The 20,528-nt window shown below is 56.8% G+C and overlaps 1 protein-coding gene across 7 annotated transcripts in view; it reads right to left on the reverse strand.

Moving 5' to 3' along the window:
• The window catches only part of LOC142922729 (uncharacterized), an 80,253-nt gene that overhangs the window by 51,355 nt on the left and 8,370 nt on the right, over positions 1-20,528 (reverse strand). For 6 of the 7 annotated variants that reach the window (XR_012940262.1, XR_012940264.1, XR_012940263.1 and 3 more), the window contains exons 4-7: positions 17,850-17,929; positions 15,718-16,171; positions 14,517-14,618; positions 10,962-11,069 (exon numbers count right to left, since the gene is read on the reverse strand). Coding sequence is in view for 4 of the 7 variants with exons in the window: in XM_076063563.1 (XP_075919678.1) it covers positions 10,962-11,069; positions 14,517-14,618; positions 15,718-16,171; positions 17,850-17,929 (744 nt within the window). In the remaining 3 variants the exon portion in view is untranslated. The remainder of the gene's footprint in view (positions 1-10,961; positions 11,070-14,516; positions 14,619-15,717; positions 16,172-17,849; positions 17,930-20,528) is intronic. The other variant, XM_076063564.1, reaches the window with a different exon arrangement.

Consider the following 20,528-nt stretch of genomic DNA (forward strand, 5'->3'; position numbering starts at 1 on the left):
ACTCACTCACTCACCCACTCACACACTCACCCATCACCCTCACCAGCTCCTCACCCTGCACTCACCACACTCACCACTGTCACTCACCCACTCACTCACACACTCACTCACCCACTCACTCACTCACCCACTCACTCACACACTCACCCATCACCCTCACCAGCTCCTCACCCTGCACTCACCACCACACTCACCACTGTCACTCACCACCGTCACTCACTCACTCACCCACTCACTCACCCACTCACCCACCCACCCACCCACTCACCCACTCACTCACCCACCCACCCACTCACTCACCCATCACCCTCACCAGCTCCTCACCCTGCACTCACCACACACTCACCCATCACCCTCACCAGCTCCTCACCCTGCACTCACCACACACTCACCCATCACCCTCACCAGCTCCTCACCCTGCACTCACCACACACTCACCCATCACCCTCACCAGCTCCTCACCCTGCACTCACCACACACTCACCCATCACCCTCACCAGCTCCTCACCCTGCACTCACCACCACACTCACCACCGTCACTCACACACACACCCACTCACTCACTCACCCACTCACTCACTCACCCACTCACTCACACACTCACCCATCACCCTCACCAGCTCCTCACCCTGCACTCACCACCACACTCACCACTGTCACTCACCCACCCACCCACCCACTCACTCACTCACCCACTCACTCACCCACTCAGTCACTAACCCACTCACTCACTCACCCACTCACACACTCACCCATCACCCTCACCAGCTCCTCACCCTGCACTCACCACCACACTCACCACTGTCACTCACCACCGTCACTCACTCACTCACCCACTCACTCACCCACTCACCCACCCACCCACCCACTCACCCACTCACTCACCCACCCACCCACTCACTCACCCATCACCCTCACCAGCTCCTCACCCTGCACTCACCACACACTCACCCATCACCCTCACCAGCTCCTCACCCTGCACTCACCACACACTCACCCATCACCCTCACCAGCTCCTCACCCTGCACTCACCACACACTCACCCATCACCCTCACCAGCTCCTCACCCTGCACTCACCACACACTCACCCATCACCCTCACCAGCTCCTCACCCTGCACTCACCACACTCACCCATCACCCTCACCAGCTCCTCACCCTGCACTAACCACACACTCACCCATCACCCTCACCAGCTCCTCACCCTGCACTCACCACACACTCACCCATCACCCTCACCAGCTCCTCACCCTGCACTCACCACCACACTCACCACCGTCACTCACCCACACACTCACCCATCACCCTCACCAGATCCTCACCCTGCACCACCACACACTCACCCATCACCCTCACCAGCTCCTCACCCTGCACTCACCACCACACACTCACCCATCACCCTCACCAGCTCCTCACCCTGCACCACCACACACTCACCCATCACCCTCACCAGCTCCTCACCCTGCACTCACCACCACACACTCACCCATCACCCTCACCAGCTCCTCACCCTGCACTCACCACCACACTCACCACTGTCACTCACCCACTCACTCACTCACACACTCACCACCGTCACTCACCCATCACCCTCACCAGCTCCTCACCCTGCACTCACCACCACACTCACCACCGTCACTCACCCACTCACTCAACCACTCACTCACTCACACACTCACCCATCACCCTCACCAGCTCCTCACCCTGCACTCACCACACACTCACCACTGTCACTCACCCACACACTCACCCACTCACTCACCACTCACTCACTCACCCATCACCCTCACCAGCTCCTCACCCTGCACTCACCACACACTCACCACTGTCACTCACCCACACACTCACCCACTCACTCACCACTCACTCACTCACCCATCACCCTCACCAGCTCCTCACCCTGCACTCACCACACACTCACCACTGTCACTCACCCACACACTCACCCACTCACTCACCACTCACTCACTCACCCATCACCCTCACCAGCTCCTCACCCTGCACTCACCACACACTCACCACTGTCACTCACCCACACACTCACCCACTCACTCACCACTCACTCACTCACCCATCACCCTCACCAGCTCCTCACCCTGCACTCACCACACACTCACCACTGTCACTCACCCACACACTCACCCACTCACTCACCACTCACTCACTCACCCATCACCCTCACCAGCTCCTCACCCTGCACTCACCACACACTCACCACTGTCACTCACCCACACACTCACCCACTCACTCACCACTCACTCACTCACCCATCACCCTCACCAGCTCCTCACCCTGCACTCACCACACACTCACCACTGTCACTCACCCACACACTCACCCACTCACTCACCACTCACTCACTCACCCATCACCCTCACCAGCTCCTCACCCTGCACTCACCACACACTCACCACTGTCACTCACCCACACACTCACCCACTCACTCACCACTCACTCACTCACCCATCACCCTCACCAGCTCCTCACCCTGCACTCACCACACACTCACCACTGTCACTCACCCACACACCCACTCACTCACCACTCACTCACTCACCCATCACCCTCACCAGCTCCTCACCCTGCACTCACCACACACTCACCACTGTCACTCACCCACACACTCACCCACTCACTCACCACTCACTCACTCACCCATCACCCTCACCAGCTCCTCACCCTGCACTCACCACACACTCACCACTGTCACTCACCCACACACTCACCCACTCACTCACCACTCACTCACTCACCCATCACCCTCACCAGCTCCTCACCCTGCACTCACCACACACTCACCACTGTCACTCACCCACACACTCACCCACTCACTCACCACTCACTCACTCACTCACCCATCACCCTCACCAGCTCCTCACCCTGCACCACCACACACTCACCACCACACACTCACCCATCACCCTCACCAGCTCCTCACCCTGCACTCACCACCACACTCACCACCATCACCCTCACCAGCTCCTCACCCTGCACTCACCACACACTCACCACCATCACCCTCACCAGCTCCTCACCCTGCACTCACCACCACACTCACCACCATCACCCTCACCAGCTCCTCACCCTGCACTCACCACACACTCACCACCATCACCCTCACCAGCTCCTCACCCTGCACTCACCACCACACTCACCACTGTCACTCACCCACACACTCACCACCGTCACTCACCCATCACCCTCACCAGCTCCTCACCCTGCACTCACCACCACACTCACCACTGTCACTCACCCACACACTCACCACCGTCACTCACCCATCACCCTCACCAGCTCCTCACCCTGCACTCACCACCACACTCACCACTGTCACTCACCCACACACTCACCACCGTCACTCACCCATCACCCTCACCAGCTCCTCACCCTGCACTCACCACCACACTCACCACTGTCACTCACCCACACACTCACCACCGTCACTCACCCATCACCCTCACCAGCTCCTCACCCTGCACTCACCACCACACTCACCACTGTCACTCACCCACACACTCACCACCGTCACTCACCCATCACCCTCACCAGCTCCTCACCCTGCACTCACCACCACACTCACCACTGTCACTCACCCACACACTCACCACCGTCACTCACCCATCACCCTCACCAGCTCCTCACCCTGCACTCACCACACACTCACCACACACTCATCACCGTCACTCACCCATCACCCTCACCAGCTCCTCACCCTGCACCACCACACACTCACCACCGTCACTCACCCACCCACTCACTCACCCACCCACCCACTCACTCACTCACCCACTCACTCACTCACTCACCCACTCACTCACCCACTCACTCACTCACTCACCCACTCACTCACTCACTCACCACTCACTCACTCACTCACCCACCCACTCACCCACTCACTCACACACTCACTCACTCACTCACCCACTCACTCACTCACTCACCCACTCACTCACTCACTCACCACTCACTCACTCACCCACCCACTCACCCACTCACTCACACACTCACTCACTCACTCACCCACTCACTCACTCACTCACCCACTCACTCACTCACCCACTCACCCACCCACTCACCCACCCACCCACTCACTCACTCACCACCGTCACTCACCCATCACCCTCACCAGCTCCTCACCCTGCACTCACCACACACTCACCACTGTCACTCACCACCGTCACTCACCCATCACCCTCACCAGCTCCTCACCCTGCACCACCACACACTCACCACCGTCACTCACCCACCCACTCACTCACCCACCCACCCACTCACTCACTCACCCACTCACTCACCCACTCACTCACTCACTCACCCACTCACTCACTCACTCACCACTCACTCACTCACTCACCCACCTACTCACCCACTCACTCACCCACTCACTCACTCACTCACCCACTCACTCACTCACTCACCCACTCACCCACCCACTCACCCACCCACCCACTCACTCACTCACCACCGTCACTCACCCATCACCCTCACCAGCTCCTCACCCTGCACTCACCACACACTCACCACTGTCACTCACCACCGTCACTCACCCATCACCCTCACCAGCTCCTCACCCTGCACCACCACACACTCACCACCGTCACTCACCCACCCACTCACTCACCCACCCACCCACTCACTCACTCACTCACCCACTCACTCACCCACTCACTCACTCACTCACCCACTCACTCACCCACCCACCCACTCACTCACTCACTCACCCACCCACTCACCCACTCACTCACACACTCACTCACTCACTCACCCACTCACTCACTCACTCACCCACTCACTCACTCACTCACCCACTCACCCACCCACTCACCCACCCACCCACTCACTCACTCACCACCGTCACTCACCCATCACCCTCACCAGCTCCTCACCCTGCACTCACCACCACACTCACCACTGTCACTCACCCACACACTCACCACCGTCACTCACCCATCACCCTCACCAGCTCCTCACCCTGCACCACCACACTCACCACACACTCACCACCGTCACTCACCCATCACCCTCACCAGCTCCTCACCCTGCACTCACCACACACTCACCACACACTCACCACCGTCACTCACCCATCACCCTCACCACCACACACTCACCACCGTCACTCACCCACCCACTCACTCACCCACCCACCCACTCACTCACTCACCCACTCACTCACTCACCACCGTCACTCACCCATCACCCTCACCAGCTCCTCACCCTGCACCACCACACACTCACCACCGTCACTCACCCACCCACTCACTCACCCACCCACCCACTCACTCACTCACCCACTCACTCACCCACTCACTCACTCACTCACCCACTCACTCACCCACCCACTCACTCACTCACTCACCCACCCACTCACCCACTCACTCACACACTCACTCACTCACTCACCCACTCACTCACTCACTCACCCACTCACTCACTCACTCACCCACTCACCCACCCACTCACCCACCCACCCACCCACTCACTCACTTACCACCGTCACTCACCCATCACCCTCACCAGCTCCTCACCCTGCACTCACCACCACACTCACCACTGTCACTCACCCACACACTCACCACCGTCACTCACCCATCACCCTCACCAGCTCCTCACCCTGCACCACCACACTCACCACACACTCACCACCGTCACTCACCCATCACCCTCACCAGCTCCTCACCCTGCACTCACCACACACTCACCACACACTCACCACCGTCACTCACCCATCACCCTCACCAGCTCCTCACCCTGCACCACCACACACTCACCACCGTCACTCACCCACCCACTCACTCACCCACCCACCCACTCACTCACTCACCCACTCACTCACCCACTCACTCACTCACTCACCCACTCACTCACTCACCACTCACTCACTCACTCACCCACCCACTCACCCACTCACTCACACACTCACTCACTCACTCACCCACTCACTCACTCACTCACCCACTCACTCACTCACTCACCACTCACTCACTCACTCACCCACCCACTCACCCACTCACTCACACACTCACTCACTCACTCACCCACTCACTCACTCACTCACCCACTCACTCACTCACTCACCCACTCACCCACCCACCCACTCACCCACCCACCCACTCACTCACCACCGTCACTCACCCATCACCCTCACCAGCTCCTCACCCTGCACCACCACACACTCACCACCGTCACTCACCCACCCACTCACTCACCCACCCACCCACTCACTCACTCACTCACCCACTCACTCACCCACTCACTCACTCACTCACCCACTCACTCACTCACTCACCACTCACTCACTCACTCACCCACCCACTCACCCACTCACTCACTCACTCACCACTCACTCACTCACTCACCCACCCACTCACCCACTCACTCACACACTCACACACTCACTCACTCACTCACCCACCCACTCACTCACTCACTCACCCACTCACTCACCCACTCACTCACTCACTCACCCACTCACTCACTCACTCACCCACTCACTCACCCACTCACTCACTCACTCACCCACTCACTCACTCACTCACCACTCACTCACTCACTCACCCACCCACTCACCCACTCACTCACACACTCACACACTCACTCACTCACTCACCCACTCACCACTCACTCACCACTCACTCACCCATCACCCTCACCAGCTCCTCACCCTGCACTCACCACCACACTCACCACCGTCACTCACCCATCACCCTCACCAGCTCCTCACCCTGCACTCACCACACACTCACCACTGTCACTCACCACCGTCACTCACCTACCCACACACTCACCCACACACTCACTCACACACTCACCCATCACCCTCACCAGCTCCTCACCCTGCACCACCACACACTCACCCATCACCCTCACCAGCTCCTCACCCTGCACTCACCACCACACACTCACCCATCACCCTCACCAGCTCCTCACCCTGCACTCACCACCACACTCACCACCGTCACTCACCCACACACTCACTCACCCACCCACTCAGTCACTAACCCACTCACTCACTCAGACACTCACCCATCACCCTCACCAGCTCCTCACCCTGCACTCACCACCACACACTCACCACCGTCACTCACCCATCACCCTCACCAGCTCCTCACCCTGCACCACCACACACTCACCACCGTCACTCACCCACTCACTCACTCACTCACACACTCACCCATCACCCTCACCAGCTCCTCACCCTGCACCACCACACACTCACCACCGTCACTCACCACCGTCACTCACCACCATCACTCACCCACTCACTCACACACTCACTCACCCACTCACCCACCCACTCACTCACTCACCCCCCCACCCACCCACTCCCCCACCCACTCACCCACTCACTCACTCACCCACCCACTCACTCACCCACTCACCCACTCACTCACTCACCCACTCACTCGCCCACCCACTCACCCACCCACCCACTCACCCACCCACTCACCCACACACTCACCCACTCACTCACCCACACACTCACACACTCACCCATCACCCTCACCAGCTCCTCACCCTGCACCACCACACACTCACCCATCACCCTCACCAGCTCCTCACCCTGCACCACCACACACTCACCACCGTCACTCACTCACACACTCACCCATCACCCTCACCAGCTCCTCACCCTGCACTCACCACACACTCACCACTGTCACTCACCACCGTCACTCACCCATCACCCTCACCAGCTCCTCACCCTGCACCACCACACACTCACCACCGTCACTCACCCACACACTCACTCACCCACCCACCCACTCACTCACTCACCCACTCACTCACCCACTCACTCACTCACTCACCCACTCACTCACTCACTCACCACTCACTCACTCACTCACCCACTCACTCACCCACCCACTCACTCACCCACCCACTCACCTACTCACCCACTCACCACCACACACTCACCCATCACCCTCACCAGCTCCTCACCCTGCACCACCACACACTCACCACTGTCACTCACCCATCACCCTCACCAGCTCCTCACCCTGCACCACCACACACTCACCACCGTCACTCACCACCGTCACTCACCCACACACTCACTCACCCACACACCCACTCACCCACACACTCACCCACTCACTCACTCACCCACTCATTCACTCACTCACCCACACACTCACCCATCACCCTCACCAGCTCCTCACCCTGCACCACCACACACTCACCACCGTCACTCACCACCGTCACTCACCACCGTCACTCACCCACTCACCCACTCACCCACCCACTCACTCACTCACCCACTCACTCACCCACTCACTCACTCACCCACTCACCCACACACTCACCCATCACCCTCACCAGCTCCTCACCCTGCACCACACACTCACCACCGTCACTCACCACCGTCACTCACCCACACACTCACCCACCCACTCACTCACTCACTCACCCATCACCCTCACCCACTCACCCACCCACTCACTCACTCACCACCGTCACTCACCCACTCACTCACCCACTCACTCACCCACACCCTCACCAGCTCCTCACCCTGCACCACACACTCACCACCGTCACTCACCCACTCACTCACCCACTCACTCACCCACTCACTCACCCTGCACCACACACTCACCACCGTCACTCACCACCGTCACTCACCACTCACACACTCACCACCGTCACTCACCACCGTCACTCACCACCGTCACTCACCACCGTCACTCACCACCGTCACTCACCCACACACTCACCCACCCACTCACTCACTCACCACTGTCACTCACCCACTCACTCACTCACTCACACACTCACCCACACCCTCACCAGCTCCTCACCCTGCACCACACACTCACCACCGTCACTCACCACCGTCACTCACCCACTCACCCACTCACTCACCCACACACTCACCACCGTCACTCACCACCGTCACTCACCCACTCACTCACTCACCCACTCACCCACCCACTCACTCACCCACCCACTCACTCACTCACTCACCCACCCACTCACTCACTCACCCACTCATTCACCTACCCACTCACTCACTCACCCACCACTCACTCACTCACTCACCCACCTACTCACTCAGCCACCCACCCACTCACCCACTCACCCACACACTCACCACCGTCACTCACCACCGTCACTCACCACCGTCACTCACCACCGTCACTCACCCACACACTCACCCACCCACTCACTCACTCACCCACTAACACTCACCACCGTCACTCACCCACCCACTCACTCACACACTCACCCATCACCCTCACCAGCTCCTCACCCTGCACCACCACACACTCACCACCGTCACTCACCACCGTCACTCACCACCGTCACTCACCCACACACTCACCCATCCACTCACTCACTCACTTACTCAATCACTCACTCACCCACTCACTCACCCACTCACTCACCCACTCACTCCCCCACCCACCCACTCACCCACTCGCCCACTCACTCACCCACTCGCTCACTCAGTCACCCACTCAGTCACTCACTCACTCACCCACTCACTCACTCACCCACTCACCCACTCACTCCCCCACCCACCCACTCACCCACTCGCCCACTCACTCACCCACTCACTCACTCAGTCACCCACTCAGTCACTCACTCACTCACCCACTCACTCACTCACCACCCACCCACTCACTCACTCACCCACTCACTCACCCACTCACCCACCCACCCACTCACTCACCCACTCACCCACCCACTCACTCACCCACTCACTCACTCACTCACCCACCCACCCACTCACTCACTCACTCACTCACCCACTCACTCACTCACCCACTCACTCACCCACTCACTCACCCACCCACCCACTCACTCACCCACTCACCCACCCACTCACCCACTCACTCACTCACTCACCCACCCACCCACTCACTCACTCACTCACCCACTCACTCACTCACCCACTCACTCACACACTCACTCACTCACTCACACACTCACCCACTCACTCACTCACCCACTCACTCACCCCACTCACTCACTCACCCACTCACTCACTCACTCACCCACCCACCCACTCACTCACTCACCCACTCACCCACTAACTCACTCACCCACCCACTCACTCACTCACCCACCCACCCACTCACTCACTCACTCACCCACTCACTCACTCACCCACTCACCCACTAACTCACTCACCCACCTCCCCACCCACCCCCCCACCCACCCACTCCCCCACTCACCCACCCACCCACCCAAACACTCCCCCACACTCACCCACCCACCCACCCCCCCACTCACCCACCCACTCACTCACTCACCTACCCACTCACTCACTCACTCACCCACTCACCCACTCACTCCCCCACTCACTCACTCACCCACCCCCTCACTCACCCACCCACTCACTCACTCACCCACTCACTCACCCACCCACTCACTCACTCACCCACTCACCCACCCACCCACCAAACACTCCCCCACCCACCCACTCACCCACCCCCCCACCCACCCACCCACTCACTCACCCACCCACTCACTCACTCACTCACCCACCCACTCACTCACTCTCTCACCCACCCACCCACTTACTCACTCACCCCCCCACCCACCCACCCACCCACTCCCCCACCCACTCACTCACTCACCCACCCACCCACCCACTCACCCACCCACCCACCCACCCACCCACCCCCCCACTCACCCCCCCACTCACCCACTCACCCACCCCCCCACCCACCCACTCACCCCCCCACTCCCCCACCCACCCACTCACCCCCCCACTCACCCACCCACCCACTCACCCACTCACTCACTCACCCACCCACCCACTCACTCCCCCACCCACTCACTCCCCCACCCACTCACCCACCCACCCACCCACTCACTCACCCACTCACCCACTCACTCACTCACACACTCACTCAGTCACTAACCCACTCACTCACCCACTCACCCCCCCACCCACCCACTCACCCCCCCACCCCCCCACCCACCCACCCACCCACTCACCCACCCACTCACCCGCAGGGCGAGTCGTCTCCACGGGGTGTGACGAGTGTCCACCCCGTAGGTCCGCTGACGCTTGGCTGCCTGCAGGTAGAGCTCATGGCCCTGCCTGCAGTACACCACCTGGGGTGGGTGAGCGACACGCGTTGCCCCGGGTTACCACGCGTTGCCCCGGGTTACCACGCGTTGCCCCGGGTTACCACGCGTTGCCCCGGGTTACCACGCAACAACATGAACAAACACCACCACCAGCACCATCACCACCACCGCCACCACCATCGCCACAATGTCTACAAATAACAACAATCAAGCAGAAGACACTCACACGCATAGGGTGAGTCACCCACTCACTCACTTACTCACTCACTCAGTCACTCACCCACTCAGTCACCCACTCACTCACCCACCCACTCACTCACTTACTCACTCACTCACTCACCCACCCACTCACTCACTCACCCACTCACTCACTCACCTACTCACTAACCCACTCACTCACTCACCCACTCACTCACCCACTCACTCACCCACTCACTCACCCACCCACACACTCACTTACTCACCCACTCACTCACCCACTCACTCACCCACTCACCCACTCCCTCACTCACTCACTCACCCACCCACTTACTCAACCACTTACTCACTCACCCACTCACTCACTCACCCACTCACTCACCCACCCACCCAGTCACTCACTTACCCACTCACCCACCCACTCACCCACTCACTCACCCACAGGGCGACTCATACAGAGAGAGAGACAGAGAGAGATGGACGACTCACACAGACAGAGACAGATGGACGACTCACACAGAGAGACAGAGAGAGATGGACGACTCACACAGAGAGAGACAGAGAGAGATGGACGATTCACACAGAGAGAGAGAGATGGACGACTCACACAGAGAGAGACAGAGAGAGATGGACGACTCACACAGAGAGAGAGACAGAGAGAGATGGACGATTCACACAGAGAGAAAGATGGACGACTCACACAGAGAGAGACAGAGAGATGGACGACTCACACAGAGAGAGATGGACGACTCACACAGAGAGACAGAGAGAGATGGACGACTCACACAGAGAGACAGAGAGAGATGGACGACTCACACAGAGAGAGATGGACGACTCACACAGAGAGAGAGATGGACGACTCACACAGAGAGAGACAGAGAGAGATGGACGACTCACACAGAGAGACAGAGAGAGATGGACGACTCACACAGAGAGACAGAGAGAGATGGACGACTCACACAGAGAGAGATGGACGACTCACACAGAGAGACAGAGAGAGATGGACGACTCACACAGAGAGAGAGACAGAGAGAGATGGACGACTCACACAGAGAGATGGACGACTCACACAGAGAAAGAGACAGAGAGAGATGGACGACTCACATAGAGAGAGACAGAGAGAGATGGACGACTCACACACAGAGAGACAGATGGACGACTCACACACAGAGAGACAGATGGACGACTCACACAGAGAGAGACAGAGAGATGGACGACTCACACACAGAGAGAGACAGAGAGAGATGGACGACTCACACAGAGAGACAGAGAGATGGACGACTCTCACAGAGAGAGAGACAGAGAGATGGACGACTCACACAGAGAGATGGACGACTCACACAGAGAAAGAGACAGAGAGAGATGGACGACTCACATAGAGAGAGACAGAGAGAGACGGACGACTCACACACAGAGAGACAGATGGACGACTCACACACAGAGAGACAGATGGACGACTCACACAGAGAGAGACAGAGAGAGATGGACGACTCACACACAGAGAGAGACAGAGAGAGATGGACGACTCACACAGAGAGAGACAGAGAGATGGACGACTCTCACAGAGAGAGACAGAGAGAGATGGACGACTCTCACAGAGAGAGACAGAGAGAGATGGACGACTCACACAGAGAGATACAGAGAGAGATGGACGACTCACACAGAGAAAGAGACAGAGAGAGATGGACGACTCACACACAGAGAGACAGATGGACGACTCACACAGAGAGAGAGAGATGGACGACTCACACAGAGAGAGAGAGATGGACGACTCACACAGAGAGACAGAGAGAGATGGATGACTCACACCCAGAGAGAGACAGAGAGAGATGGACGACTCACACACAGAGAGAGACAGAGAGAGATGGACGACTCACACACAGAGAGAGACAGAGAGAGATGGACGACTCACACAGAGAGACAGAGAGAGATGGACGACTCACAGAGAGAGAGACAGAGAGAGATGGACGGCGCACACAGAGAGAGACAGAGAGAGATGGACGACTCACACACAGAGAGAGAGACACAGAGAGATGGACGACTCACACAGAGAGAGAGACAGAGAGAGATGGACGACTCACACAGAGAGAGATGGACGACTCACACAGAGAGAGACAGAGATGGACGACTCACACAGAGAGAGACAGAGAGAGATGGACGACTCACACAGAGAGACAGAGAGAGATGGACGACTCACACAGAGAGAGACAGAGAGATGGACGACTCACACAGAGGAGAGAGATGGACGACTCACACAGAGAGACAGAGAGAGATGGACGACTCACACAGAGAGAGATGGACGACTCACACAGAGAGAGAGACAGAGAGAGATGGACGACTCACACAGAGAGAGACAGAGAGAGATGGACGACTCACACAGAGAGAGACAGAGAGAGATGGACGACTCACACAGAGAGAGAGACAGAGAGAGATGGACGACTAACACAGAGAGAGACAGAGAGATGGACGACTCACACAGAGAGAGACAGAGAGATGGACGACTCACACAGAGAGAGAGACAGAGAGAGGTGGACGACTCACTCACAGAGAGAGACGGACGACTCACACAGAGAGAGATGGACGACTCACACAGAGAGAGACAGAGAGATGGACGACTCACACAGAGAGAGACAGAGAGAGATGGACGACTCACACACAGAGAGAGACAGAGAGAGATGGACGACTCACACAGAGAGAGACAGAGAGATGGACGACTCACACAGAGAGACAGAGAGAGATGGACGACTCACACAGAGAGACAGAGAGAGATGGACGACTCACACAGAGAGAGATGGACGACTCACACAGAGAGAGAGACAGAGAGAGATGGACGACTCACACAGAGAGAGACAGAGAGAGATGGACGACTCACACAGAGAGAGACAGAGAGAGATGGACGACTCACACAGAGAGAGAGACAGAGAGAGATGGACGACTAACACAGAGAGAGACAGAGAGATGGACGACTCACACAGAGAGAGACAGAGAGATGGACGACTCACACAGAGAGAGAGACAGAGAGAGGTGGACGACTCACTCACAGAGAGAGACAGAGAGAGATGGACGACTCACACAGAGAGAGATGGACGACTCACACACAGAGAGAGACAGAGAGAGATGGACGACTCACACACAGAGAGAGACAGAGAGAGATGGACGACTCACACACAGAGAGAGATGGGCGACTCACACAGAGAGAGATGGGCGACTCACCTCGTGAGTGGCTGAGTGAGTGAGTGGGTGAGTGAGTGAGCGGGTGAGTGGGTGACTCACCTCGTCGCCCATCTGCGGGATGAAGGGCGAGCGGCTGGGCATGGTGGACGTCACCCAGGGTGGAGGCAGCCACTCCTCCACCACCTCTGCCACAGACTCCCCCTGTGAGTGAGTGAGTGAGTGGGTGAGTGAACGAGTGAGTGGTTGAGTGAGTGGGTGAGTGGTTGAGTGGGTGAGTGGGTGGTTGAGTGAGTGAGTGAGTGACTGAGTGAGCGAGTGAGTGGGTGAGTGAGTGAGTGGGTGAGTGGCTGAGTGAGTGGGTGAGTGGTTGAGTGAGTGGTTGAGTGAGTGAGCGAGTGAGTGGTTGAGTGAGTGAGTGGATGAGTGAGTGAGTGGTTGAGTGAGTGAGTGGGTGAGTGAGTGAGTGGTTGAGCGAGTGAGTGGGTGAGTGAGTGGTTGAGTGAGTGGTTGAGTGAGTGAGCGAGTGAGTGGTTGAGTGAGTGGTTGAGTGAGTGAGTGGATGAGTGAGTGGTTGAGTGAGTGAGTGGTTGAGTGAGTGAGTGAGCGCGTGGTTGAGTGGTTGAGTGAGTGAGTGAGTGGTTGGTTGAGTGAGTGAGTGGTTGAGTGAGTGAGTGAGCGAGTGGTTGAGTGAGCGAGTGGTTGAGTGAGTGGTTGAGTGAGTGGTTGAGTGGTGAGCGAGTGACTGAGTAAGTGGTTGAGTGAGTGGTTGAGTGAGTGGTTGAGTGAGCGAGTGGATGAGTGAGTGGATGAGTGACTGAGCGAGTGGATGAGTGAGCGGGTGAGTGAGTGGTTGAGTGGTTGAGTGAGCGAGTGGTAGAGTGAGTGGTTGAGTGAGCGAGTGGTTGAGTGAGTGAGTGGTTGAGTGAGTGAGTGGTTGAGTGAGCGAGTGGTTGAGTGAGTGAGTGGTTGAGTGGTGAGCGAGTGACTGAGTAAGTGGTTGAGTGAGTGGTTGAGTGAGTGGTTGAGTGAGCGAGTGGATGAGTAAGTGGATGAGTGACTGAGCGAGTGGTTGAGTGAGTGGTTGAGTGAGTGAGTGGTTGAGTGAGCGAGTGGTTGAGTGGTTGAGTGAGTGAGTGGTTGAGTGAGCGAGTGGTTGAGTGAGTGAGTGGTTGAGTGAGTGAGCGAGTGACTGAGTGAGTGGTTGAGTGAGTGGTTGAGTGAGTGAGTGGTTGAGTGAGCGAGTGGTTGAGTGGTTGAGTGAGCGAGTGGTTGAGTGAGCGAGCGGTTGACCGTCTCTCACCCTGGGTCTCCTCTCCTTGCGTTTGCCGCCACCACCTCCACCTCCACCACCTCCACCACCACCTCCACCACCTCCACCATTGTCCACCCTCCCTCCCCTCCTCCTCCCGTGTCGACGCGTCCTCCCGACCCCTCCACCGTGGAGTCGTCCGATCTCCCGGGGACGACTCTCGCGGGGCGGTGGACCACCGCGGGGTCGACCATCGGATGGTGGACTCCTAGAAGACGGTCGACTGCCGCGGGGTGGACTATCGAATGGCCGACCTCCAGACGGCCGGCCGGCGTGGGGTCGACTGCGAGAGGGTGGACTGCCGAGGGGTTGGGGCGGGGGGCGGTGAGTCGCCCGGTGCTGCTGGTGGTGTTGTCCACCCTGGGACGGAGTCGTCCACCTCGGAGGCTCCAGCTGCTGGCAGGGGCTCAGCGTCCAGTCGGAGAACTCGGTGGACGAGCAGCTGCTAGTCCACCACCACAGGCAGAGAGAGTCCACCACCACCACAGGGAGAGAGAGTCCACCACCACCATAGTCCACCACCACCAGAGTCCACCACCACCACATAGTCCACCACCACAGACAGTCCACCACCACAGAAAGAGTCCACCACCACCACAGAGAGTGCACCACCACCACCACACAGAGAGAGTCCACCACCACATAGTCCACCATCACCACAGAGAGTCCACCACCACCACAGGGAGAGAGTCCACCACCACCACAGGGAGAGAGTCCACCACCACCACATAGTCCACCACCACAGACAGAGTCCACCATCACCACAAAGAGTCCACCACCACCACAGGGAGAGAGTCCACCACCACCACAGAGAGTCCACACCACAGAGAGTCCACCACCACCACACAGAGTCCACCACCATCACAGACAGAGTCCACCACCACAGACAGAGTCCACCACCACAGACAGAGTCCACCACCACCACAGACAGAGTCCACCACCACCACACAGAGTCCACCACCACAGAGAGAGTCCACCACCACAGACAGAGTCCACCACCACCACAGACAGAGTCAACCACCACCACAGAGAGTCCACCACCACACAGAGAGAGTCCACCACCACCACACAGAGAGAGTCCACCACCACCACACAGAGTCCACCACCACACAGAGTCCACCACCACACAGAGAGAGTCCACCACCACAGACAGAGTCCACCACCACCACAGAGTCCACCACCACAGAGAGTCCACCACCACCAAACATAGTCCACCACCACCACAGACAGAGTCAAGCACCACCACAGAGAGTCCACCACCACCACCACACAGAGAGAGTCCACCACCACCACAGGGAGCGAGTCCACCACCACCAAACATAGTCCACCACCACCACAGACAGAGTCAAGCACCACCACAGAGAGTCCACCACCACCACAGAGAGAGTCCACCACCACAGACAGAGTCCACCACCACAGAGTCAACCACCACAGAGAGTCTACCACCACCACACAGAGAGAGTCCACCACCACCACAGACAGAGTCCACCACCACCACACAGAGTCCACCACCACCACAGACAGTCAACCACCACTACACAGAGTCCACCACCACACATAGAGTCCACCAACACAGGAAGAGTCCACCACTACCACAGAGTCCACCATCACCACACATAGTCCACCACCACCACGGAGACAGTCCACCACCACCACCGAGTCCACCACCACAGACAGAGTCCACCACCACCACCGAGAGAGTCAACAACAACCACAGGGAGAGTCCACCACCACAGGGAGAGTCCACCACCACAGCCAGAGTCCACCACCACCACAGGGAGAGTCCACCACCACCACAGGGAGAGTCCACCACCACCACACAGAGTCCACCACCACCACCGAGTCAACAACAACCACAGGGAGAGTCCACCACCACCACAGACAGAGTCCACCATCACAATCATACAGTCAACCACCACAGAGAGAGTCCACCACAGGGAGAGTCCACCACCACAGGGAGAGTCCACCACCACCACCACACAGAGTCCACCACCACCATCATAGAGAGTAAACCACCACAGAGAGTCCACCACCACACATAGAGTCCACCACCACCACCACATAGTCCACCACCACACACAGAGTCCACCGCAGAGTCCACCACCACCAGCAGCGGTCCTTACGAGGTGGACGCTCCACCGCTGCTCCTCCAGCCACCATCATCATCCTCCTCCTCGCTGGATGAGCTGGGATCTCCCGACTCCTACACCCAGCAACATCATCAGCATCATCATCACCAACATCATCACCATCATCATCACTAACATCATCACCATCACCATCACCACTATCATCACCATCATCCTCCTCCTCCTCGCAGGATGAGCAGAGATCTCCTGACTCCTACACCCAGCAACATCATCAGCATCATCATCACTACTAACATCACCACCATCATGATCATCACTACTAACATCACTACCATCATCATCACCATCATCACTACTAACATCACTACCATCATCATCACCATCATCATCACCATCACCACCATCACCATCATCACCACCACCATCACACCACCATCACCATCATCATCACCATCACCACCACCATCCTCCTCCTCCTCCTCCTCGCTGGATGAGCTGGGATCTCCCGACTCCTACACCCAGCCACATCATCACCAACATCATCACCATCATCATCACCATCATCATCACCATCATTATCACTAACATCATCACCATCATCATCACCAACATCATCATCACCATCATCATCACTAACATCATCACTACTAACATCACTACCATCATCATCATCACCATCATCATCACCACCACCATCATCATCCTCCTCCTCCTCGCTGGATGAGCAGAGATCTCCCGACTCCTACACCCAGCAACATCATCACCATCATCATCACTAACATCATCACCACCATCATCACTAACATCATCATCACCACCACCATCATCAGCATCATCAATACTAACATCACTACCATCATCATCATCACCACCATCAGCATCACTACAATCATCACCATCATCATCACCATCATCACCACCATCACCACCATCATCATCATCATCACTACCATCATCATCATCACCACCATCATCATCCTCCTCCTCGCTGGATGAGCTGGGATCTCCTGACTCCTACACCCAGCAACATCATCACCATCATCATCAGCATCATCACTACTAACATCACTACCATCATCATCACCATCACCATCATCACTACCACCACCATCATCATCACTACCATCATCATCACTACCATCATCATCATCACTACTAACATCACCACCATCATCATCACCATCATCACTACTAACATTAGTACCATCATCATCACCATCATCATCACCATCATCACTACTAACATCACTACCATCATCATCACCATCATCATCACCATCATCACCACCATCATCATCACTAACATCATCACCACCATCATCACCACCACCACCATCACCACCATCATCATCATCACTACCATCATCATCACCATCATCACCATCATCATCACCATCATCACCACCATCATCATCACTAACATCATCACCACCATCATCATCACCACCATCACCACCATCATGACCATCATCATCCCCACCACCATCACCACCATCACCACCATCACTAACATCATCACCACCACCACCATCACCACCATCATCATCATCATCATCCTCCTCCTCCTCCTCGCTGGATGAGCTGGGATCTCCTGACTCCTACACCGAGCAACATCATCACCATCATCATCACCACCACCATCATCACCACTAACATCATCACCATCATCATCACTACCATCATCACCACCATCATCATCACCATCCCCACCACCATCATCACCATCACCACCATCACCACCATCACTAAGATCATCACCATCACCACCATCACCATCATTATCCTCCTCCTCCTCGCTGGATGAGCTGGGATCTCCTGACTCCTACACCCAGCAACATCATCATCACTAACATCATCACCACCACCATCATCACCACTAACATCATCACCATCATCATCACTACCATCATCACCACCATCATCATCACCATCATCATCACTACCATCATCACCACCATCATCATCACCATCCCCACCACCATCATCACCATCACCACCATCACCACCATCACTAACATCATCACCATCACCACCATCACCATCATCATCATCCTCCTCCTCGCTGGATGAGCTGGGATCTCCTGACTCCTACACCCAGCAACATCATCATCACTAACATCATCACCACCACCATCATCACCACTAACATCATCACCATCATCATCACTACCATCATCACCACCATCATCATCACCATCATCATCACTACCATCATCACCACCATCATCATCACCATCCCCACCACCATCATCACCATCACCACCATCACCACCATCACTAACATCATCACCATCACCACCATCACCATCATCATCATCCTCCTCCTCGCTGGATGAGCTGGGATCTCCTGACTCCTACACCCAGCAACATCATCACCATCATTATCACTACTAACATCACCACCATCATGATCATCACTACTAACATCACTACCATCATCATCACCATCATCATCACCATCATCACTACTAACATCACTACCATCACCACCATCACCATCATCACCACCACCATCACCACCATCACCATCATCACCACCACCATCACCATCATCATCACCATCATCATCACTAACATCATCACCACCATCACCATCATCACCACCACCATCACCACCATCACCATCATCACCACCACCATCACCATCATCATCACCATCATCATCACTAACATCATCACCACCATCATCATCACTAACATCATCACCACCAT

The sequence above is a fragment of the Petromyzon marinus genome, unplaced genomic scaffold (genome assembly GCF_048934315.1).
Source record: "Petromyzon marinus isolate PM22_M1 ecotype Great Lakes invasive population unplaced genomic scaffold, UKy_Petmar_22M1.pri1.0 PM_Scaffold_150, whole genome shotgun sequence".
In the NCBI taxonomy this organism is placed as follows: domain Eukaryota; kingdom Metazoa; phylum Chordata; class Hyperoartia; order Petromyzontiformes; family Petromyzontidae; genus Petromyzon; species Petromyzon marinus.